Source organism: Quercus robur, chromosome 9 (assembly GCF_932294415.1).
Source record: "Quercus robur chromosome 9, dhQueRobu3.1, whole genome shotgun sequence".
Lineage (NCBI taxonomy): Eukaryota > Viridiplantae > Streptophyta > Magnoliopsida > Fagales > Fagaceae > Quercus > Quercus robur.
The window spans coordinates 24,397,202-24,421,367 of NC_065542.1; the positions used below are offsets into that span (position 1 = coordinate 24,397,202).

General features: G+C 35.3%; 2 protein-coding genes across 7 annotated transcripts; one reads left to right on the forward strand and one right to left on the reverse strand.

Annotated features, from left to right (window-relative positions):
* Positions 1-2,181: 2,181 nt before the first annotated feature.
* Positions 2,182-6,443, reverse strand: LOC126699961 (anaphase-promoting complex subunit 13). Its single transcript, XM_050397939.1, has 4 exons — positions 6,316-6,443; positions 3,109-3,193; positions 2,940-2,993; positions 2,182-2,585 (listed from the first exon to the last, which is right to left on the reverse strand). Exons 2-4 carry the CDS (start codon positions 3,182-3,184, stop codon positions 2,497-2,499), a joined length of 219 nt encoding a protein of 72 aa, XP_050253896.1. The 5' UTR covers positions 3,185-3,193; positions 6,316-6,443; the 3' UTR covers positions 2,182-2,496.
* A 2,282-nt stretch (positions 6,444-8,725) lies between these two features.
* On the forward strand, positions 8,726-22,628 carry LOC126699962 (heat stress transcription factor A-1b). 6 transcript variants are annotated; one of them, XM_050397945.1, is made up of 4 exons: positions 8,904-9,044; positions 13,004-13,097; positions 15,008-16,327; positions 16,825-17,144. In XM_050397945.1, coding segments are annotated over exons 1-3 (1,377 nt in total). In that variant the 5' UTR covers positions 8,904-9,042; the 3' UTR covers positions 16,289-16,327; positions 16,825-17,144. The 6 variants fall into 6 exon arrangements, with proteins under 6 accessions (XP_050253901.1, XP_050253898.1, XP_050253899.1 ...); XM_050397944.1 differs by lacking the exons at positions 13,004-13,097; positions 16,825-17,144 and adding an exon at positions 22,430-22,628 and having other exon boundaries at positions 8,726-9,044; XM_050397941.1 differs by lacking the exons at positions 13,004-13,097; positions 16,825-17,144 and adding an exon at positions 21,576-21,996 and having other exon boundaries at positions 8,726-9,044.
* The last annotated feature ends 1,538 nt before the right edge of the window (positions 22,629-24,166 follow it).

The window sequence follows — 24,166 nt, forward strand, 5'->3', positions numbered from 1 at the left end:
AATTAATGTACCCCTAAGTTACTTAAGACTTGAAAAAAAAAATTCTCAAAAGAAAAAAGAAAAAGAAAGATTCGAACATTTTTTTTTTTTTGGACAATTTAATTATTGGTGTAGGGGATTTGAACCTGGATGTTTGGAAATACCGGAAAGTGCCATTATGGTAATTGAACTACAAGAGCTTAATGTCATCCTTCTTTGTTGCAACTAATGAGGTGGTTGAAGCAAAGATATCGTCCATAATAAGATGAGACATTTTCAAAGATGCAGATGTAAGCGTCCACGATACACCTGAGATCCACATTAACAAATACACCATCTTTGTACAATTCAGCTGCTCCCTTCAAATATGGGTCTGTGATTGGTAGATGAGGTGGAGCCATCAGGAGCCCTCCGTTTGTGATAATCCACATGATAATCCAATCATAAAATCAACTCAAATTCAAAAGAAAACCAAATCTAAAAATCAGTGGAAAATCAAATCAAAAATCAATCCAAGTTTTTGACCTTTTCTTATTTTTTTTAATGAACTAACTTTTTGACCAGCTTAAAACAAATTAGTGATTGTAATTTCTGTGCAATTGTCTTAAGTGTAAAGAGTGAAAACAGAATAAGGTTGTGTTTGGTTCGTGTAAAAGCATTTCCGGAAAATATTCCATTTTCCGGAAATGCTATTTTTCGGAAAGGAAAATGTTTTCAGGTGTTTGGTTGCATTTCAAAAAAATTTTCGGAAAATATTTTCTGGTGTTTGGAAAAGAAGAAGGAAGAGGCAAAACCCAGAAAAACACTTACAAAACCCAGAAGAACCGGCGCGATCAACGGCGCGCGAAGCACCGTTTGCGAGATCGCGCGAAGCACCGTTTGTGAGATCTCGCGAAGCACCGTTCGCGTCGATCACGATCTCGCGAACGGTGCTTCGCACGTCGTCGATCGCAAGATCGCGAACTGTGCTTCGCACGCCGTCGATCGCAAGATCGCGAACGGTGCTTCGCACGCCGTCGATCGCAAGATCGCGCGAACGATGCTTCGCGCGCCGTCGATCGCGCCGTCGATCAGAGCGGTGCTTCGCATTCGACGGCGCTGAAAATGATTTCCAGAAAATTCAATTTTCCAAACCAACCAAACAGCCTATTTTTACGGAAAATGATTTCTTGAAACCATTTTCACCCAAAACAAACACACCCTAACAGTCAAATTCAATGATCCAATGAATCAAATTCCTTTTTCCTCTTTCCATCATCGTGAAAATTGATTGCTGGAGACACGTCCAAATCTTAGACCTGTTTTTCGAGATATTATAAGGTTCACCGATAGAACTGCTGACATGGTCCATTTTTATATTCCAATCAATAAAATATTGTTATTTATGTAAATATAACATTGGTATTTTTTTTTTTTTTTTAATCCTTATGTTGATTAGGAAACTCACTCATACATTTGCATAGATAATATTATCTCATTGCTTGAGAGGGTCACATCAACAGTCCTCTTAGCGTAAATAATAATTTCTTCTATTTTTCTCCCTACCCTTAAATAACCATTTAGATTCTACGGGTTAAAAAAATTTAAAAGAATATTGTTAAAACCACAAACTATTTTACAACATTTTTACAAATTATTGATGTGACTAACTTCTTATTGATTCTTATTTAAACTCACTATTAATATCATTTTTTTATTTACCAATAATCACTTCCTACATCAGTAGTTTGTAAAATATTTTGTAAAAAAGTTTGTATCTATAACATTATTCAATTTAAAAGGATTGATAACTTCTTCAAAGTCAGTCAAAATCACAGGTGGTGACCGTAGATAAAATTCAATTGAACAAAATGGTTTTGGATAGAAATATATTTTCAATTGAACAAAATGGTTTTGGATAGAAATATATTTTGGATCCTTCAATTAGGATTTAAGCAATATTAATCCTTGAGTCCATTCTGTAAAAGAAAAGCAGCTACAGGCCTGTCCCGCCCAGGTTTCTTTCTTGCTAAATTATACTCGGCTACCTTAGAATGCACTAAATCCAAAAGAATCCTGGCATGATTTTTCAGAATGTACTACTCAGAATGTACAATATCAGGCAACTTCTTAGGGAGAGATGGAGGCAAAAACCAAACCAAAAGGACATGTTTTTAAAATAATGAAATTTTTTTTTAAGGTAAATAAGCAAATTGAACCAAATTAAGTTGTTTAACAAGCAGAGCAATTCATATTACTGCAGACGAAGAGAACTTAAGGATGAACTCCACATGACAGGGAAGTGAAGTACATATATATACATGGTGATGTGCCAGTGCAAAAGAGAACATTGTATAAATTGACACTTCACCATAGCTCTTCCATCAAAGGACTAATAACCAAAGTCTTCTCGTATGATTATCAAAATAAAACTACAGTCTTTTACATGAAAAATTCTAAGGGTTCTCACACAAGGAAAGAGAGCCATGAACTTCAAATCCCTCAATAAAAAGGATCCAACCACTTCAAAAGTATTGCTTATGCACCTCCTGAGGCATGAGAGCTGTATTGAGTGCCTAATGCAAGATCATGCCAAGTATCTCCACCAACCTGTTGAGTCTCCTGATCTGATCAATGTAGCAGATCCAATCAAAGGTATTAGAAAGAAAATTACTAAACCAAATAAGTTAGGAAAAAAAAGATCATTTGATGAATGCAATATGCTAAATATTAGCAACATCAGAGCAGACAGAAGTATTTATATCAAAACACAAAGTTTTGCCATTCTCACGGCCCCAAAAGAGAGCAAGACTCCACTTAATTTATAGACATATCTCAGAACCTTAACTTTTAAAACAATGGATACTAGAAACATAATTAGATGTATAGAGAACTCAAACACATAAAATGGTCATTTGAAAAACCCACTTCTCCATTTAGTATCACTTAACTAGAGGGAGTAATCTAATCAATATACATACTTGATTCCTCAGTGTCATCATTTCTAACAACCAAAACTGGTGGTAATGGAAGATCTGCAATACCAATTGAAAAGACAAATCAAACAACTGGCCTACAAAGAAATAGGGAAGAAATATTTTTTCTTGATATGTGCACATCCATATTGGGAGGGGGAAGGAAAAACAGTACCATCATTAGGCAAGGTGTCTCTCATCCAATCCTCATCCACAATATCTATTAGTATCCCCAGGCTTATTTCTGCCATGTTTGCTGTCTAGTCAACAAAAACGAAGTATAACTTAACAAATCAGTCTCTTGTGGCTTAACAAATCATAACCATTCAGATTTAAGCAAGTCACTGAATTAGAACACCTAGCAGTTCATACAAGGAAAAGCAATTATATCATAAATCACAACATATGCTTATGATATTTAACTGATTTTTTATACCAATAATAGCATCATCTTAAAATGAACCCATGCCCGTAATACATAGCCAAAAATTTAAAAGAAAACTAATATAAGAAGCATTCAGAATTGCCTAATAAATCAAACACATAAAGCTCTCAACTTAGCTACACTATTCAACAACCCATGTTGAGTACCCTTAAAAATCCACCAATGCTTAATTGAGAGAAGCTTTTTGACTCTCAAAACCCACCAAAAAAAGAAGGTAAGACATCAAATAGTAACATAAAGACATGGTTTAAGTCCAAATGCCAAGAATTGTTTTTCACAAATCATGCACGTTTTAACTTTTAAATAGCAACAACGCATCACATCCCATCGCTTACAATGTCTCAAAGCAGAACCTAATAGACCAGCATCATCAGTTCAAACTTCTGAGTATACAGATTCTGTATAACAGCAAGCAAATATGTACAATGTTCACAAATATAGGCTCAATGAGTCCTGCTGAAAAATGCCTGTGAGCTTTTGCCCAGGTGGTAAAAGGGTTCAATGGGATAGCAATAGGTACAATGCTCATATCTTGCTTTAAAAAGAAAAATGTGTGTTGAAAACCAACTTTATAAAAAAAAATTTGATAGGCAACGAAAAAATATTATTAATTAAGAAAAAAGTAGCCAACCGGAGTACATTGGGGATGTACTATGGGGGCAAAAATCAAGAACCAAAATTACAATGATCTAAAAAAGCAGGAAGGGAAAAACAAGAAAAATGCTACAAAACCACACTCCAAACAAGGAGAGTATGCAAGAAAAAAGACTTAATCTCTAGCAAGGACCTCTAACATCCCTCAAAGCATCTAGCGTTCCTTTCCCTCCAAATACAACACAACATCTAGCTTACTCAATGACATAACAGGGGGATTTGAAATATTCCCAGATCCCCTTAAGCTTTGTTTTTTTAGAAAAACTTAGAAAATTAGATCCCCCAAGCTTCTGATTAATATTGAAGTTGCTCTAAAACTAAACAAACAAGACTAACCAACTAGTTAACAAACTACCTACTTTTAGCATATGTGGAAAATGTGTAGAAAAAAATAAAATCTGCAAAATACATTTACTAATCTAAAGTAAAATTTCTGATAGGCCCCCTCAAGATGGAGTTTACACATGTGGACTCCCATCTTGCATATGAACTCCCATCTTGCATATGAACCAGTGATGAACCTGTGATGAAGAAGGAATCCTGCCCAGCAGGAGTGAAGGGCTCAATATGAGCTCAAAGATGCCATGATCAAGTGCAATGCGAAGGAGATGATGGGATAGCTGGCAAGAAGCAGCACTGATCACAGACAAAAAGGAAAGACACTGGAAAAAAAACAATGACCACAGCTAGGAGGAGCTAGAGAATGGTGGCTAGAAACCATAAAACACCAAAGATGGAATGGCAAGCAATAGATCTAATGAAGCATAGCTAGCAAACACCAACAAACCAATGGAAACTGGAAAACAAAGCTGGAAACAACACAAAACTTTCTGCCGAAAAGAGGGCACCATGGCTCCAAAATATGGTGGAGGTCACTGCCAAAGTAAGCAAGCACCATGGCTCAAACAGTCAAAGGAGGTCACTGCCATAGTGCCATTGCAGTAGCTCTATTGTTGGAAACACCTTCAAGTTCCATGACAAGAAGGAAAGAAAATATACTTGTTTGATGACTATGAGAATCCAACCTTCCAAAAACCCCGGGAAAAGGTCTCTAGAGTGGCCATGTTTGATAAATTTGCTTCACTAAAATTTCCAGTCAAGTGGAGCATCTGCTCATACGTAAATGTTTCTCCAAGACGTGTCATATAAACAAGATTCTTGAGTAGTCAAGAAATGTCTCCTTTTGGAGCAAACCCCACACGGGCAGTCCTTTTAGTTGCAATGCCTTCATCACACGTTCTCAAGAGTAGCACCATGACCAACAACAAAAGCGCAATGAAGCTAATCCCACCAACAAGGCCGGTATTATGTACAACCATCTTTTCTTGGTCTTTGAAACACCATATGAAACAATACACCAATCCATAGATCCTACCATGAAATTTCCCATTCTGCAACCTCCCTGAGCAAAGCAGGGAAAAGGCTGCCACAAGAGACTCAAAAACCAGAATTTCAGTGGAAGTGCAACACCCAGAAGAAGAAATAAGAGCCATGAATGGATGAGGCTTAAAAAAAGAGAGTATTGGCATAATCCAAAGATTCTGAGAGATGTTTCTAAGAGGTGGAAAGAATGATTTTGTTGAGTGCCATTTAGCGAAGAAGAGAAAAAGAAGGCATTGAAAGACTCAAAGGACAAAAGGGTTGGTGTTGTGACATTACTAAGGATACAACAAAGGTATTAATTGTTGGTAATTTTTGGCAAGCAAGGAGACATATCTAGCAAGATTAAGTGGGGAAGTGCATACAAGGTGTTTGATGTAATGCTTCAATGATAGCAGTAAAAGAAGGCAAATGTTGAAACAGCAAAACTAGCACTTCTAAAACAAATACCCATCTACAGTGGTTGCAATGAGAAAAATCCCAAAAAAGACACACACATATCCATTTGGCATCTGAGAAGATACACATACAATTCTAAAAGAAATACTGAAAAATGTTCCCAAATTTACAAACTAAGGAGATACTAGTGTCAAATGAGGAACTTGCTACATTTAAGAATTTTGTCTTCCTAAAAGTCCACACTGTCTGTCTTCACTACAGTGAGGCTTTTTGTGACCGCTCAAGGTGGAAACTTTCCTCAATTTTTAATGGGTCATCGGAGATAACTTGTATTGATGATAATAAGAAGCTATATTTGCTCAATACAAATTTGCAAATATAAACATATTATTTCACATAAACACTGTACGAAAAAACCAAAAAAGAAGCAAACCCATGATTAAAAATAAGCAATGTGAAAAGTTTGATGAGAAAAACTAGCTGAGCAAGGTTGAGAGGCAGTACCTGTGACTCTGTGTGAGAGAGAGAGAGAGATGAGAGAGAATTGAGAACTGAGTCAGACTCAGGGGAAGAAGTGAAACAGTAAGGGGCTGGGCCGTAGTGTAAAGTAAAAACATTGGTGATCCAAGCCCGGAACCGGAGCCCAATTCCAAATATTTTTAAAGAGTTATAAAAATAAATGAAAATTCAAAAAGACCAAAGATGTTTAGGTCAAAATCAAACATAATGACATAATTAATCATTTCATCACGCTTTCGAGTCTACTTTGTGGATGGAAATCATTATTATCAAATGATTCACATGCAGAACACACAATAAATAAATAAATAAATAAATATATTTATATTATTTGAGAAAGAATTCTATACTAACTAAATTTAGGTTTATACGTATAGCTTAATTTGTTGGAACAAGCATTGTTTTAGATTTTTTTTCTCTTCCAATTTAAAAATTCTCATATAGTGTATACTGTATAGGTTTTACAATTCACATCAAACTTTTTTTTGGGTATTTATATAGGCTTTTGTTTTAACTTAGGCCAATTTTTGTTATTTTTAGTTAATTAGATTAATTAAAAATTATTTAAACCTTTTTGTTCAATTACCAAATTTTAAATTTAAGGTTTAATTTAAAATTATAACCCAAATTATATTAAAAAAATGTAATTTAAATCTTTAATAAATGATACTCAACTTAAGGGTAAGATAAGTCTAGACACTTGGGTTAGAGAAAAAAATAACATCAACCAGAAAAAACCATAATTTTTAATACCCAATAATTATTTTACCAAAAGCGTAATGGCTTAGGTGAGTAGTGAAAAAGTGGAAATGCTAGCCAACTATCAAGGTTGTGACATGTAATATAATCAAAACCTTTATAGGGTTTGTTTGGATACAACTTATTTTTGCTGAAACTGAAAACTGAAAACTGAAAACACTGTAGCAAAATAATTTTTAAATGTATGAATAGTACCGTGGGACCCATTTTTAATTAAAATTTAGGTAAAAAAAGATGTTTGTGGGTCCCATGAACAGTACACGGGACCCACAAACAGTGCCATTTCAAATCAATATGTGGCCGTCCAAGTGCTAGTGGGTCCCGTGCACTGTGCACGGGACCCACTGATAGGTTTGTCCCCCACGTGAAACCAACTTCAGGTAAAAAAAAAAAAAAAAAAAAAAAAAGGAGAAAACGTGAAGGAGAAAAACGCAACGTGAATAAGCTGAATACAAACATACACATATTGTAACAAACGTGTTGAATTAAATTCTATGCAAGTCTTGATGGTACACGTGGTATTTCCTTTATTGTCACGTACTTGAGGTCGATTAGTCCATGTCATAGACCCTTTTTTTATTCAAAAAAATAAAATAAAGCAAGCTCAAGAAAAATTGCACAAAAGCTCTCTTGTTGACCATTTTTCATTTTAATTTTTTCCCATCAAAGAAAGAATTAATATTTTTTCCCTCACAAGTAAAGAACTAACAAGTGATGCTTGGATGATCCAAAAAATAAATAAAAAAACTTTCTTTGAATTATTCTTATATATATATTTTTCCTTTGCTCCGTTGGCTTAAATGGAAAATTTTACAAGAGTTTGGAATTGCAAGTCATGACTTTTCTTACATGCTATTATTTGTGAGTTGAACGCTATACGTGTATTTTTTGAAATAAACCATTGTATTGTGTGGAAAAAAAAATGTCCACCATTCATTTCATAATTGTTTATATAATTTATTGAGATTATACTTTCATAAATTCACTTCAATTAAAAGAAACAAATAAAATATAATAAAAAGATAAAGAAAAAAAAGAAAACAAAATTCTTAAATTCTAAAATATGGCATTCAAAAGCAAGGAAAGGAGCATTCATGACAAATGACAAGAAATTCTTCTTTTTGAAAGCCAATCCCTTCTTCCATTTCTCAAATAGAAAGTTATTTGGTAAGTTCTTGCTTCTGTCTCCTTCCTTATCTTTGTATCTCTTTGTTTATTCAAAATAGATATTCTTGAAATGGGGTAAAATTGCTTAAATTATAAAAAAAGAGAAAAATAGGACAAATCATACTCGAGAACCAACTAATAAAACTTGAAAAAAAAAAAAGTGACGAATTCATGAAAAAGTAACAAGCATCACAAGCTAACTTTGATTGTTTAAAAAGTTAAAAAAACAAAAAAACAAAAGCAAAACTCCAAAAAGAACTAAAAATAGGAAGAACTGTATTATTCAAGTAGTGCTTGCTCCCTGGCGCAACCGCCAAAAAACCCCTCGGCTTTTCCCAAAACAAAAATAAATATAAATATTTAATAATAATAATAATAAAATAATAAAAATATCAGTTGATCACTTTTTTTTTTTTTTTTTTTTTTTTTGATAAGATCAGTTGATCACTTTTTAATTTAATAATATACGTGCAAGCATTTCTACTTTCCTTTCAATTCCCTCAAACCCCACAAAACCCCTTTCCTCTTTTTTTCTCTCTCTGTCTGTAACAATGGAAGGTCCTGCAAATGATGAGGGATCGATGGCGAGCTCTTCGAACACTTTGCCACCGTTCCTGAAGAAGCTTTATGCGATGGTGGATGACCCTGAGACCGACTCGGTGGTCTCGTGGAGCAATGCCAACAACAGCTTTGTAGTTTGGAATGCCCACGAGTTCGCCGCAAACCTTTTGCCCAAACACTTTAAGCACAAAAACTTCTCCAGCTTCATCCGCCAGTTGAATACTTATGTGGGGCTATCTCTCTCCCTCTCTCTCTCTTTCTCTCTCTCTCTCTTTTTCCCAAATCTCTAAACTAATCTGTCTGTGTTTCTATGGCTTTTTTTTTTGCTTTGCGATCTTGGTTTCTTGGTGGGTTTTTGGTTTCTTGCTTTATATGTGTGTTTTTTTATGTTATGGCTGTTGGGATGTTTGGTTCTGTTGTTTTGGTTTGTGGGTATCTTTCTTTTTATGTCTCACTATTATGTAAATGTTTTGTGCTTTTGCTTTTATTTTATTGAATTTTGTAATTGTGAGGAGTAACAGAGTATATGATTTCAGATAGAATAGAATGGAGGAAAAGAGTACATGTGGTTGACTCTAATTAATTTGTTTGGGATCATAGTTGACCCCAAAAATCTGTGAATGCCTCTCTGTTTTCACTGTCATGTCATGGATTGCAGAATTTGGGTGTGTGAGTTGTGGTTTATAGGTGTGTAATACACGTAGTTGTATTTTGACAATGATCTATGTTTGCATGTGAATTATGGTTTGTTGGGATGGAAATGACTTGATTGTGTTGTAATGGTGGGGTGGGTTAGGGAAGAGTTAGATGTAGATTCATTTTCTTTTGTGAATAAAGAATTTATCAAAGACCCAGATGTAATACAACTGAATTTAGTATATCATGAGTTTATTTTGGTAGAAGAATCACAAAATTCAAAGATGTGGGCTTCTGGCCTTTGATATCAGATATCCCAGTATTACATTTTGTTATTTATTTATTTATTTTTTATAATAAAAATACTTTTATTTTTATTGGTTGCCTTTTGTTTAAAAATATTTTCAAGTATGATCAATATAAACCCAGTGATTTTCATCATTGTGTTTTGGAGTCATGGTCATTAACTTATGGATGACTAGTGTGGTGGGCGAAAAATAAATCCGTTAATTAAGACTGGTTTTAATTAAGCTACAGTTCACTCACACAATGAATTTATAGAGATGGGATGCAAGGTCAACCTTGAAATACCCGTTGTGCAACATGAAACAAAGATTAGAGTTTAAATTTTGATATGCGAAATTAAAATATTCAATTAGAAATTGCGTAGAAATTAGCTAAGTGTTCGTCCTCAGGTACAGTCCGAGGATGAAAGTACAGCTGAATGGTTTCTCTCTTTCTTTTGTTTTTCTCCCCCAATCTCCTATCCCCTTGATCAAGGTGCTCCTTGGCTTTATATAAATTAGAAAGGATGCATCTGGATCTTACACTTGGTGGGTTGAGATAAGATTTTCTTGATACTTGTCCCATCAAGACCTTGCTAGAAGGTTTCTACAACAAAATATGAGCTGTGAAGGACACTGTTCATGGTCATTTCTCCATTAATGTGGCCAAGTAAGTGGTTGCAGTGCATTTAATGCGGAGGATATGACTGCCTTGTCCTTCCTTTTTCTTCTCTTCCTTGTTCAAAACCAGGTTACCTTTGTCTCCCCGGGGATTGCACCATGCTACCTTCATTTTGAATTCTCGGCCTTCCTGAGGTTAGGTAGGAATCCTGGATATCTTCATCAGTAGTATCATCCCGAACTCCTTACTAGTTAAACAAGTCCTCTCTGTATAGTTCCTTTGCTCGGAATTACTCTTGCGGCCTCAACTAACTACCTTTGATCCTTGTTCCCCCACAATTAGGTTTATATGATTTTGAAAATATAAATTGCTTTAGCTGGAAGTCTGGAAACATACAACACATTTCAGTTTTGAAGTTCTGTATTAAGTTTGTTTCTTTTGTTCACAAAAGAACTTGGATGAGTAATCTTTTTATATAAAAGAAAAATAACTTGGATGAATAATTTAACAAATTCGTTAAGATCTAGCAAGTTTAAGCCAGATTACATTAAAAGATCTGAGATGGTTGGATTGTCAAGGACTAAGCTATCAGTTTGGCAGTTCGGAATTTGGGCGATGGAAAATATGAACTCCACAAACGTTTTTTCCCCCCTGAAAATTGGTGAATCATAAACCAGTGTGGCACCAATATTTAAGGGATTAGTTTGAGAGTTTGTCATATTAAGGGTACTTTTTGAAATGTTATTGGAGCAATGTCTGTAGCTTGGCGGAAATTATCTGTTTCTTCATCAAATGTGCCATGTGTTGTGTGATTGTAGAATAAGAGTAGGGTGGATGAAGTGGAGAAGTGCATTAGGAGTGTGGTGCAATCATAGAAACTAAATAAGTTAAAGGGAAGATTTTATAAGATTGCTATATGGCCAGCTATGGTTTATGGCACCGAATGTTGGGATGTTAAGAAACAACATATTCATAAATTGAGTGTAGCTTAAATGAGAATGCTAAGATGGATTAGTGGAAATACACAAAAAGATAGGATTCGAAATAAGGAAATTTTAATATTCATGTATGCCATGGAATTGGCAACATGTGGTGGGATTTCTTAGAAGACAAATTTGACTAGTAATGGACTAAACTCAGGGACTATGAGCATTGGATTAAAACAGATAGGATAAGTTTGGGACGGTGAGATGGAGGAGAGGAGTCCGCTCCTCTCCCTCCATCTAAACATAGGGTTAAGTTTATGGAAAGTGAAATAAGAAGTGGTGAATTGGAAGAAGTTTACTGGTTCGTCTCTTTAAGATGCAATAAATTAGATTTGAGGTGAAGGTCGCAATGAAAGACCTTTTTTTGGTTGACAAGCCTTTATGGCTGAGGATGATATTAATGGATTAATAGGTTTTCTATTGAGTAGAGTCTCTATTTGAGGAGTGAATTTTAGGAAAATTGATTGCAAGAGCAATTAGGCCTTTGGAAATGCATGAGGTTACAAGTCCCATTGGATTTAAATATTAGACATTTAAAGAACTGTAGTAGAAAGTTAGGTACCTGTTCTGATTGTTTTTATTTCTCATGTGGCAACTGTAAAACCTTAGCACAGTTGGACCACATGAAATTCCCATCCCCCCACCCCTTTTGGGCAAAACTTATCCAGAAAAAAATAGTAATACTTTGGGGGTGCACTTTGATGAAGGAATTGGGGGTGGAAGGTGGGGTGTGAAGTGCTTTTTGGAGTAATGAAATGTGTTTATATATTTCTGGGTTGAATGGTAGGGAAGATTTTCCAATCCTTGTGGGATAGGATGGAATTAAAGGTTTCAATTTCTTATTTAATACTATATTTAAATGCGCCAATATGATAAAATTTGCTTCTAATTGGGGTTCAAGCGATAGCCTAATGATAATGTCATCTTTTGTGGTGTCCCATATTTGTGGTTCGAACTTCACCTCCTCCTTCCCCACTATCTGCCTATGAAAAAAAATTGCTTCTAATTAATTTCTGCCCACATGATAGTCCAAACTTAAATGACTTCCTCTTCTCATGATAGTAATGGATGGAGTATGAGATTGCAAGTTAAAGATCCATTGGCTACATGTGACTTACTAAAAAATTTGCAGCCTGCCTACAACCACTACCACTATTGCTACCATCTCTGTCTCCAACCTTTGCCTTTCTTATCCATAACTGGTCTTATATCTAACTTTTCATGGTGGCTTTTTAATTCTTTTTACTCTTTTTGCACCCTACTCTTCCCTCCTATTATTTGCTAATTTTTTTCATTATTTTTCACCTTATACAGCGCCATTTTCCTTGAAGTAATCTCCGGAATGTCATCTTCTTCTAATAGGCATGCCATGGCCAAACATGATGTTGTGCTCCATTCATTTTATGGGCAACATCCCCTTGACTAATCTATAACTATTATTTTGTTCATAATTAATTTTTTACCAAAAAATATATATATATATATATATATTTTCTGTATTGTGTTTCTTATTTTAGAATATTTTTCTTTTGAATCATTCAACCACAGCTTTGGGTTAGAATTTTTACATCCATTTGTTGGACTTGCCCAATATCACTATGTTTTCAACAAATGCATGCAGCATGTTAGTTAATTAATTTATGATCTCAAACTTGCAGGTCAGCTTATACTCTGTGTGGGTATACTCGACTTGGGCAATTTTGGGTTAACTTGGCAAAAACTCAAGTGTTGTCTATTACTGAGTCTTTCATTGTAAGTTAGCAAAGAGAACTCAAATTTTCACCAAATATATATTATATTTTTCTATAGTGAATACATCAGGTGGTGAATTTGTATATATCTACTATTCTTAAATAATATATTTTTATTTACTTTGACTTTTTTTTTTGGTTGTTGTTTTGTTTGTCATTTTTTTGCTATGGTGCATTGCATGATCGGTAAGTTGGAGGTATCCATGACAATAAAGGATGATTTAGTTCTTTGGGAAGTTGCAAGGACATCAATTTTTTAGATATCATAGAGTATGCAAATTATGTGTGTCAGTGTATGTGATTCAAAATTTTAGATGTACTCTTTGTTGTTCAGACTAGGTATCTTTCCATCAAGAGAGGGTTTGCAATTACATGGAGAGAGAGGAAGGTGTCTTTCTATGTCGGTCCACAATTACAAATAATTTTTTTTTCCTGTCTTTTAGTGGAGGGGGTGGGGGGTGGGAAGGGTAAGTGAAAGTTAATGAGAAAGTCACCAGAGGATTGGCATCATATGAACTGAGGCAACTGCTTCTACAGCTGTATGTTTGATCAATAAAGTTTATTGGATGAAAAGTGCACTGGAGTAGCTCATTTCTTTTGAGAAGGAAAGATACCCTGCATATTTAGCTTTTTTTTAAAGTGGAACTAGGTTTAGTCTATATATTTTTAGTTAATCTGATATATAATTTCAAGTTAATCTTTGATTGGTGATTTACATCGTTTAGGGCATATTTGTCTGCTTTATGAGATGTTGAAGAATGCTTCTTTTTATTCTTATGCTTGTGCTCTGGAGTGTAGAAAGTAGGTCGGACATGGATAATCATGCTATTGAATCTTTCATTGTCATCTTCTGTCAATATTAGAAATTTGTGTGCTAAAGTATACCTGTACCTTGACAAAAGTGAGAAAAAGTGGAGAAAATTGAAAAAAAAAGGGGGGGGGGGGGTGAGGTTTTAAAAAGTTGTACATAAAAGTTAAAAGCTAATGCTAAGAGCCGATGCCAAACTCACCCTAAAAGAAGAGCTACTGCCCTATTCTCTTCATACATTGAACATTGTTCAGTTTTTTTTTTTTTTTTTTTTTGAATCACATAGTACAATTTTCATAAGTAAGAATACAGTATATGCAATATGACTTTGGTGTTGCAGAACCTCAGGCTCTAACAATGTCAAATTATGTCTTGTCAATCTTTTATTTCTTTTTTCCTCCCCCCCCCCCCCCCCCCCCCCTCGTCTCTCTCTCCCTCTCTCTGTGTAGTTCTGTGTGAAATCACTTTTGAATAGCATGCTAAATCTGAAATTTTTCATGCCTTATCAGAAACCATTGAACATACTTATACAATTTCTCACCCCCATTTAAGAACAGTAATTCAGAAATTATGGGTACTTAAATGGTGTCATATCTACCCAATGAGTGTGCTGTGTTTGTTATCATAGGCTGCCAATTATCTAAGGCTCCATTTCTTTTGGGCAAAAATACTTGGGGGAAAACATTTTGATGGCAAATGTAATTGAGGACAATGACTTTGTTTCATGTTTTTCCAATGTTTGAGGTGTATTGAGGAATCTATAATTTTTAGAAAAAATTTACTTCTTTATGGCTAAGTGAGGCGATTGGTGAGTTCAGTTGGTGGTTGGGTAGGGATAAATGAGGGTGGCAGGCAAATTAGTCCCATTGTTGCATTTTGTCTGTGGAAAGAAGATGGAGATGTGAATATAATGAGTGCCTCTGCTGGCGACAGATGGTGGAACTTAGAAAATTTGACTTTATGTTATATTCTCAAAAGCGAAACTCATTGAGTTTAAGTCTTGTTGTCTTGATCAACATTTTTGTTGAATAGTTTGAACAATTTTGGTTTTTTCACTTCTGTTTTTATTTGTATAAATATATATTTTTCATTTGCTTACACAGGGTTTTAAGAAGGTTGACCCAGATCGCTATGAATTTGCAAATGAGAGGTTTTTGAGAGGTCAAACACACCTTTTGAAGAGTATTAGTAGGCGGAAACCAGTTCATGTACCTGATCACCAAGAACAACCTAAAGTGCAGAGCTCCTCAGTTGGGGCATGTGTTGAGGTGGGGAAATTTGGGCTTGAGGAAGAGGTTGAAAGACTTAAAAGGGACAAGAATGTTCTAATGCAGGAACTTGTTAGGTTGAGGCAGCAACAGCAAACAACTGATAACCAGTTGCATAATGTGGGGCAACGTGTACAGGTAATGGAGCAGCAACAACAACGAATGATGTCTTTCCTTGCAAAGGCTTTGAAGAGTCCTGGCTTCTTAGCCCAGATTGTACAGCAGCAGAATGAAAGCAATAGGAACACTGCCGCAGTGAGCAAAAAAAGGAGACTGTCTGGGCAGGAAGAAGAAAGTGCAGTTGGTGAGCATCACACTAATGCTCCTGATGGACGGCTTGTCAAGTATCAGCCTTCCATAAATGAGGCGGCTAAAGCATTGCTGCAGCAGATCTTGAAGATGAATGCAACACCTAGGGTGGAACCGTTGATGAACAACTCTGATGCATTCCTGATAGATGATGCTCCTACTCATACATTTGACAGTGGATGTTCCTCAAGTCGAGTTTCGGGAGTGACCCTTTCTGAAGTTCCACCTATGTCTGGGCAGTCATATATGCCAGCGAAGCCGGGATTTCCTGTCAGTTGTCCATCTACTTCCATTCCTGATATTCAATCTTCCTCTTATGTGGTGCCTGATCATGCTAAAGCTGCTCAATTCTCAAAATTGAATGTGCATAATTCTCAAGAAGAGTCTATTTTGCCCGACTTCACTAATATGCAAGGAATCTTGCCAGAAAGCACTGCAGAAATCGGTGATATGAATCATGTGGGGGCTGTGACTGGGAATGAAAATCATTTGGATCCAATATCTGCAGCTTTGGATGGGACAACACCCATAGAAACTGATGCTTTCTCTCCAGAAAGTGATGTGGAGGCCTTTCTTGATGAGATCCCTAAACTTCCGGGCATTAACGATATTTTCTGGGAACAATTCCTTGCAGAGAGCCCACTTACTGGGGACACAGATGAAATTAATTCAAGTTCGCTAGATGGTAGTGTTGCCATGGATCATGAGTTACAGATCGAAAAGAAAAATGGTTGGGACAGGATTCAACATATGGATCATCTTACTGAACAAATGGGGCTTCTTGCATCGGAGAGCAGAATGGGATGACCTTACCAATTGTATATGCATGTTTCTTTCCATCTAGAGGTAAACTTTTAATCCACCACTAATCATAGTAACCATGTTGATTGTCACCAATTCCTTTTCCCAGCTATACGTAAATTAGACAATGCATACAGTATTTCTCATTGATCCCATTTTTGCTGCCTTTGATCAGCCATTTGCTTGTTCCTTTTCTTTCCTTCATCAGCTTGGTTTCCTGTCTTGGTGAGAAGGTTTATTTTATAGAAAAAGCAATGAGCTTTGGTTAAATGATGTTATGGCATTTCTCTAGTTACTCTATAACACACACAGAAGTCATTGACACATCAAGTATACCATATTCCCTCAATCTGTACTAAACATTTTTAAGAATGAATAATGATTGTACTTCAAATACTTCTGAAGTGCATTGTTTCATCTTGACTTGTTTAAGAAATCTCATTTAGTCTTGAGTTGCAAAAATTTTTTGTTAGTAATTTAATTAGACAACCATATTACCATCCGGTTTCCAATTTTTGTATGTTTCTGTGACTCGTGCCCAGGTTGATGTCCTGCACTGTTGGCAGACAGGCTTTCTTCAAAGAGAGATGACCGATTATGATATTACGTATAAGAAACTTTTTACCAGTTAGGATTCAACTTTAATAAATATTTTACTGTTACATATGTATTTCATAATTCTGCGTGCATGGTTACCTGAAGACATTTTGTGGACATATTACAGTTGATGTTTATAGCATAAAACCATAAAATATGTGTAACCATTTTCCCGTAAAATATACAGATACTGGTTGAATGCCTGTAATATGAACAAATGGTTCCATCTTGTTCATTTTCTATGAAATGTACAACATTTTTGCCATTTGGATACAAGTAAAAAATTTAGGTTAAGAAGCTTTTTTTTTTTTTTTTTTTGATAAATAACATAATAAATTTTATTAGAAAAAAACCAACCAAGTACATTGGTAGTGGCACAAATCAAGACTCAGATTACAATGATTGATAAGATCGGAGAGAGAAAAACAAGAATAAAACGGCAAAACTAGACTCCAATCAAGGAGAGTACGTTCACAATCACAATCCTCAAAGCATCTAGCATTCTGCTTCCGCCATAAGCACCAAAATAAACAATGTGGCACAAACCTCCATAAATCTATATTTTGATGCCGACCAAACTTGCCCTGCCAAGAAGCCAACAACTCCCTAACATGATATGGCATAACCCAATGAATAATACCAAACAAACAAAAAACCATGTTCCATAACTCATAAGCTATAGGACAATGAAGGAGAAGGTGATCCACTGATTCCCCACATCTTTTACACATAAAGCACTACTCTAGCACTACAATTTGCCTCTTCCAAATATTATCCATAGTTAAGATCTTACCTAATGCAGCAGTCCAAGAAAAGAATGCTACTTTAGGAAGAACCTTTGATTTCCACACCATTTTCCAAGGAAAATCAATGACAAAAGAAGGAAATAAAGAGTGATAGAAACCTTGATCCTCAAAACCTCTATTCAATGTTGGCTTCCAGCAAAGTCTGTCATCACCAACACCCCTCACATTCGTGGAATAAAGCGTATCCCAAAGCAAATCCACCGATGCTTTCTCTCAATCTTGCAGAGGACGACAAAGCTGAAAGTCCCAATGTAGCTGCCCGTCAGAGAACCACATAACCTCTGACACTAAGGACTCAGTACGACTAATACCATATAGTTCTGGAAATGCAACCTTAAGAGCACAATCCCTCATTCATCCTCCCAAAGCTTTACTTTAGTTCCATCACCCACATCAAACTGAAAGAATTTAGAGAAGTCCATCCAACCACTTCTAATGGATTTCCACACGCTAACACCATAAGTACCTGTTACAGGTTTGGTGCACCAACCACCCCCTCCATCCCCATATTTTGCCTCAATAACCTTCCTCCAAAGGGCATCTCTCTCTGTTCCATATCTCTATAACCATTTATCTAACAAAGCAGAATTAAATTGTCTCAACCTTCGAATCCCTAAACCTCCATTTTGCATCGGCATACAAAGCTTAGCCCATTCCACCAAAGGCATCTTAGGAGCATCAATACCACTCCAAAGAAAGTCTCTTTGTAATCTCTCCATACAATTAGCCACCTTTGCTGGAACAGGAAAGAGAGAAAGGAAATAAGTAGGTAAACTAGACAGAGTACTCTTAATAAGAGTTACTTTGCCCCCCTTAGATAAATACAATCTCTTCCATCCAGCTAGACGTCGCTCCATCTTCTCCAAAACAGGGTTCCAAATTGTCTCCTCTTTATGTATAGCACCCAACGAAAGGCCCAAGTATTTCAAGGGAAGCGAAGACTGCCTACAACCCAAAATCTCCACTAATTCCTCCATATTAGGCACGATACCAATTGGTACCAATTCTGACTTCAACAAATTATTTTTTTAGCCTTGACACCACTTCAAATCTAGCAAGAATCCCACGCATAGCAACTAAATGATGTGAGTCAGCATCACAAAAAATGAGTGTCATCTGCAAATAAGGGATGGGACACTGTAAGCAATGTACTAGCTGAATTACCTACTGAGAAGCCCAAAAACTATCCCAAAATAGCAGCTGCATCCAACGTATGACTCAAAGCCTCTATGGCAATATCAACAGGAGCGGAGATAATGGGTCCCCTTGACGAACACACCTAGTGCTTCAAAAGAAATCATCCGGGGTACCATTTATCAGAATAGAAAATTTGACAGTTGATAAACACCACATAATCCACCTTCATTTTTTTGAGAAGCCACACTGCCTAAGCAGATACATAAGAAATTTCCAATTCACATGATTATAGGCTTTCTCAATATCCAACTTGCAAATAACCCCCAACACCCCTAACTTCATCCTACTGTCTATACATTTAGAAGCAATCAATACAGGATCCAAGATTTGTCTACCTTTAACAAAGGCATTTTGTGAGTCTGAAATAAGACTATGCGCCACCCTACGCAAGCGATTAGCCAAAACCTTAGAAATAATCTTATACATCCCTCCCACCAAACTAATAGGGCGAAAATCCTTCACTTCCACAGCATTAGGTTTCTTAGGAATGAGAGCAAGAAAAGAGACATTAAGACTTCTTTCAAAAACAGCTTGCTCATGGAAATTATGAAGAACTGCTGTAATATCTGATTTCAAAATACTCTAGCAAGCTAGATTTAAAAAAGGCCATGGAGAAACCATCTGGACCTGGTGACTTATCGCCATTGAATCCATTAATCACCTCAAACACCTCATCCTCCTCAAAAGGTCTATCCAACCAGCTAGCATCTTCCTCAAAAATTCTTCCCAACTCCACATCATCCAGAACAGGGCGTTAAACCTCATTTTCAGAGTAAACCTGTCTATAAAAACAAGTAATACACTCCTTAATGGATCCCTGGTCAGAAGACAGCACCCTATCCACCATAAGCTTATCAATAGAATTAAACCTTCCGTGAGAGTAGGCCATATGATGACAAAATTTTGTGTTCTTTTTATCGCCTTCTTTAATGCAAACAACTCTTGATTTTTGCCTCCAACAAATTTCTTTCAACATCATTTTTTCCAATTCTTAGCTAATTCTTTCCTTATTCAGTTTTTCCTCTACCGTAGGAACATGACTTTCCTCAACAGTCTCCAATACCCCAAGATCACTCCACAAGTTCTTCCCCTTTTCTTCTACATTACCAAACTCCTTCACATTTCATTTCTTAAGATCAACCTTCAAAGCCATCAATTTACTTGCTAAAATAAAACTTGGGGCTCCATGGAAATGATAAGACTCTCACTAGGAGCGAATCTTATCCACAAAACCTTCATCTGTTAGCCACATATTCTCAAACTGAAAAGGCCTCTTTCCTCTATGAAAATTACCTCCCTCTAGAAGAATTGGAAAATAGTTTGATACTAGGCTAGACAACCGCTTTTGACAAACAAAAGGAAACTTAGCCTCCCAATTTGCTGTCACGAGAAATCTATCCAACCTTGATCTTGAAACAACCTCACGAGAGTTTGACCAAGTGAAATTCCTCCCTTCTAATGGTAGGTCAATCAAACCATGTTCGGAGATAAAATCTGAGAACTGATGCATAGCCTGGGTAAAAAAAAACAGAGCCCAATCGTTCAGAGGGAAACCGTACAACATTAAAGTCTCCTCCCACACACCAAGGAATACCAGATAGCTCATCCCATAATAATCTTCTGTCCCGTCAGAATTAGGCCCATACACTCCAGTAAATTCCCATTCAAATTGATCAACCAAATTTTTAAACCTACAAGAAACCAAGAAGTGCCCTGCCCGAATACTTCCTCCAAAATCTCCACCACTCTTCTGGCCCACATCACAAGCACCCCTCCAGAAGCACCCACAGAACCTAAATAAACTTAGTCCACATGCTGAACACCTCACAGACTACGAATAATTCCTCTAGTTATAAGCTCCAATTTAGTTTCCTGAAGACAGACAATATCTGCCCTCCAAGACCTAATCAAATTTCTAACCCGAAGCCTTTTCTCCTGCTCATTCAAGCTGTTAAAATGTATGTTTGCCTTACTGGGAAATCTGAGTTCCCGATGATTTTTTATCCAGGATTCCAGACACATTGTGGCTTGGTTTTTCACTGTTGTGTCAAGAAATTTTGACAAGGATGGATAGAATCTGCACAGATTTTACTGGCTTTCAATGTATATAAATGCTTGTTGATTGAAGCATATAGCAGAGTACTGTAATCCTGAGAATTTTTTCTGGTCATTGGTCCTTTAGATATTGGCCAAGATATTATGTATTTCTTCACTGTGAGCACAGATGGTAACCAGAGGACATAAAAGAAAGAAATTGTAGTGGTGTGGGTTTACAAGCTGTGGGAACTATGTAAAAAATGGCTTAAAATCCCAACTCTTGTAAATTTTAGCAAAATGTAGATTTTCATGAAGGTGTTGAGCATTTTATTTTTTCCTTGTGCTTCTGTAGAGAAAGAAAGTAAAAGAGGGGTGATAGAGGAGAAAATCTGTTCATACAGCTGGAGTTATAAAATTAAGAGCATCACCTTTGGTATCTTCATGTGCCTTGTGCTGAGTTTGCATTCATTACTTTCATATTAGGGAGTTTAACTAAATATTATACATCTTATGCTAATTCTACTTGTAGGTAGAATTCAAATAGCTTGACATTTTTATTCATATAAATTCCAAGCAAATTATTTTCATTTGAGTACTAATTTGCTAAGTATAGGTTTATATGTATTGTAACCTAGATACTCTGTTTTTTTTTTAAGCATGTTGGCAGAACTGGTCCTAATAAGCAAAATTCGGGCAAAATCATGACTTCGTTGTACGATGAACAGCCTGCAGAATATTGTTGCATTTTGCATACGCAGAAGCATGCATTTTGTAGATTGATTTCGTTTTTCGACATTGAAATCACAATATGTTAAAAAAAATTAGTCAATAATGAATGACAGATTGTACCCATGGATTTGCCCAGTTAAAAAAGAGGTATGATGATAAGCAATGTGAATGTGATTTAAATTCTACTTCATCCAAACTGATTGGAAGCAATGCTAGAACACAAGTCAAGATTAGAGTGTATTACTTGATATACAAGTTTAGCCTTGACGGCTGAGTCTTGACGCAAAGATTTGAGGTTCCAGTTGTGAGGGGGAAGTATACATTCACATCCGGAAATTAAATTTACTTAATTTTTTTTTTAAAAGTTGCATCACCAAAATGCTACTTATACAAAACTATTTAAAGAACACACTTACATCTATATTCTTTATTTTGAAATTTATCTAATTAAAATAATACCATGTTTTATGCACACCAATAACAAAAGGAAAAGGAAAAAAAGAAAAAGAAAAAAAAAGAAATGAGTTTTTGTTCTTTCTAGCGACAGTAGTTGGAGAGAATAAAAAACTTTTACATGTTGCTAAAGTAAATATGAATATTTACATGTTCACTATTGCAAGATGCAAAAAATTTTGCAAGATGCGTAAAGGTTTTGTGGATTTGGTGTTACTATGAACCCTAAAAAGGCAATTTGCATCACCATATGCTAATGCTCTACCGTACTGTGTATATTGATCATACTAAGGTTTGGATGTCTTATATGTCCCTTATTTTGGTGAAGGCCTGGTTGGTTCAATGTATTAGCGTGAAAGGAAGAAGCCTGTTGGCCAAATATTGATAAACTTATCCATCAAGAAAGCTCCACCATTTACATACACAAGTTGTGTTTGCGATTTTCCCTCCACACAATAATAGGTTGAGAGTGAGACACCGAAGAAACATGATGAACCTCTGGTTACAACAGGCCAGGGAACATGTGAAAACAATCAATTATATGCAAACTATAAAGGAAGAGTTTCAAGTTTTATTATGACCAGTTGTAAACTCACATAATGCGTGAGAATTAATAATTACTTTGTAATTTTGATATAAATATAATTTGTTCACCTAAATTTGTTGAAAATAATTTGCTTTACCAAAAAATTAAGAGAAATGTTATGTTGACAATAATTTCACAACATTTTCACAACTAATCATACGTAATAGGTTGCTATTGATTGTTATTAGTTGGCAAAAAAGTTATTTTAGTGATAGGTTTAAATTAGAACCAATAACAATTTACCAACTATGACTTGTTATGAAAATATTGTAAACGTAGCACTTTACAAAAATTAAATAATTTCTAAAATTATTTTTCATCTCAATATCTTTACAAATACAAATATATCATTCTATTATTTTTGAGTGTATTTGATTGATATTTATCCATTTTTTAGGTGGTTAATATTCCTTTCTTATGTTATAGTGCGTTATGTCTTCCTAATTTGGGTTTTTAGTTTTAGATTTTGGATTATGCTATTTTCTTTAAACACTTGATTTTCCTTTTAGAATGTTCTCCTCTTGAATATCTAGAATACACCTAAACTTTTTAACCAAGTATTAGCTCAAACAAAAATTAAATCAAAACAGTAAGGAGAGAGAGGACTTATGATAGAAAACTCAATTCAATTCAATTGGTCTTCTTCATATTTTATCCAAATTCAATTTCTTCATATAGCCGAACATACATCTTTTTGGAACTTCTCACATCCAATTGGTCTTCGTGGATTTTGAAGCTTTGTCTAAACTTGGATAATCTTTCACTCGTCTTTTTTTGGGTTGTCTATTGCAACCTTATATAGTTTTATACATGTCCTTTGATTTCATTTTCTTTCCATTGACATCAAATTCTACAACTTTGGCAAAAAATCTTACAGCAAAGGCATCCTATAATAATATCTAAATTTGTTACAATACAAAAAAAGAAAAGTAACATATCTTGTATTAAGTTATGCATCTATATTCATGTCACAACTAATATGTACGTACACTAGAATTGATTTATGCTACGCATATACAAAGAGAATCATTTATCCATAATGGAGAATGCATCACACAAATTCACATAAAATGTATATCATTGGAAAAAAAATAATTTATCCATGATTAATGAACACATAAACTATAATAGCAAGACCCCATTGCGATTCTTTTAATGTATTCTTCACTATAGCTTTGAGATTTTTTTGGTTGGTTTATGGAAACCATTGTTGGTATTTGAGATCTTCGATGGTACATCACTAACAAAATTAATTCATAAAACCTGAAGAATATGGGGGAGGGAAAAAAAAAAAAAAAAAAAAAAAAAAAAAAAAAAAAAAAAAAAACCTTCACTTTAGAGAGACTTTCCAAATTTGCAAGAGTGAGGTAGAGCAATTGCAAATATACATATAGAAATAAAATCAATAGTTTTTTCTTTTTTTCTTTTTTGGAATTCTAATAGTGGCAATTGAACAGTTTTCATAACTACTTGATTGGG

What these genes read in the sequence shown, in the direction of transcription:
- LOC126699961 (XM_050397939.1), bottom strand. Translation starts at nt 3,184, where the DNA reads ATGGCAGAAATAAGCCTGGGGATACTAATAGATATTGTGGATGAGGAT. An exon ending in AGACACCTTGCCTAATGATG is followed by an intron (nt 2,994 to 3,108) that starts GTACTGTTTTTC and finishes TTGGTATTGCAG; the next exon opens with ATCTTCCATTACCACCAGTT. An exon ending in TGATGACACTGAGGAATCAA is followed by an intron (nt 2,586 to 2,939) that starts GTATGTATATTG and finishes TACATTGATCAG; the next exon opens with ATCAGGAGACTCAACAGGTT.
- LOC126699962 (XM_050397944.1), top strand. Translation starts at nt 8,808, where the DNA reads ATGGAAGGTCCTGCAAATGATGAGGGATCGATGGCGAGCTCTTCGAAC. An exon ending in TCCGCCAGTTGAATACTTAT is followed by an intron (nt 9,045 to 15,007) that starts GTGGGGCTATCT and finishes TTGCTTACACAG; the next exon opens with GGTTTTAAGAAGGTTGACCC.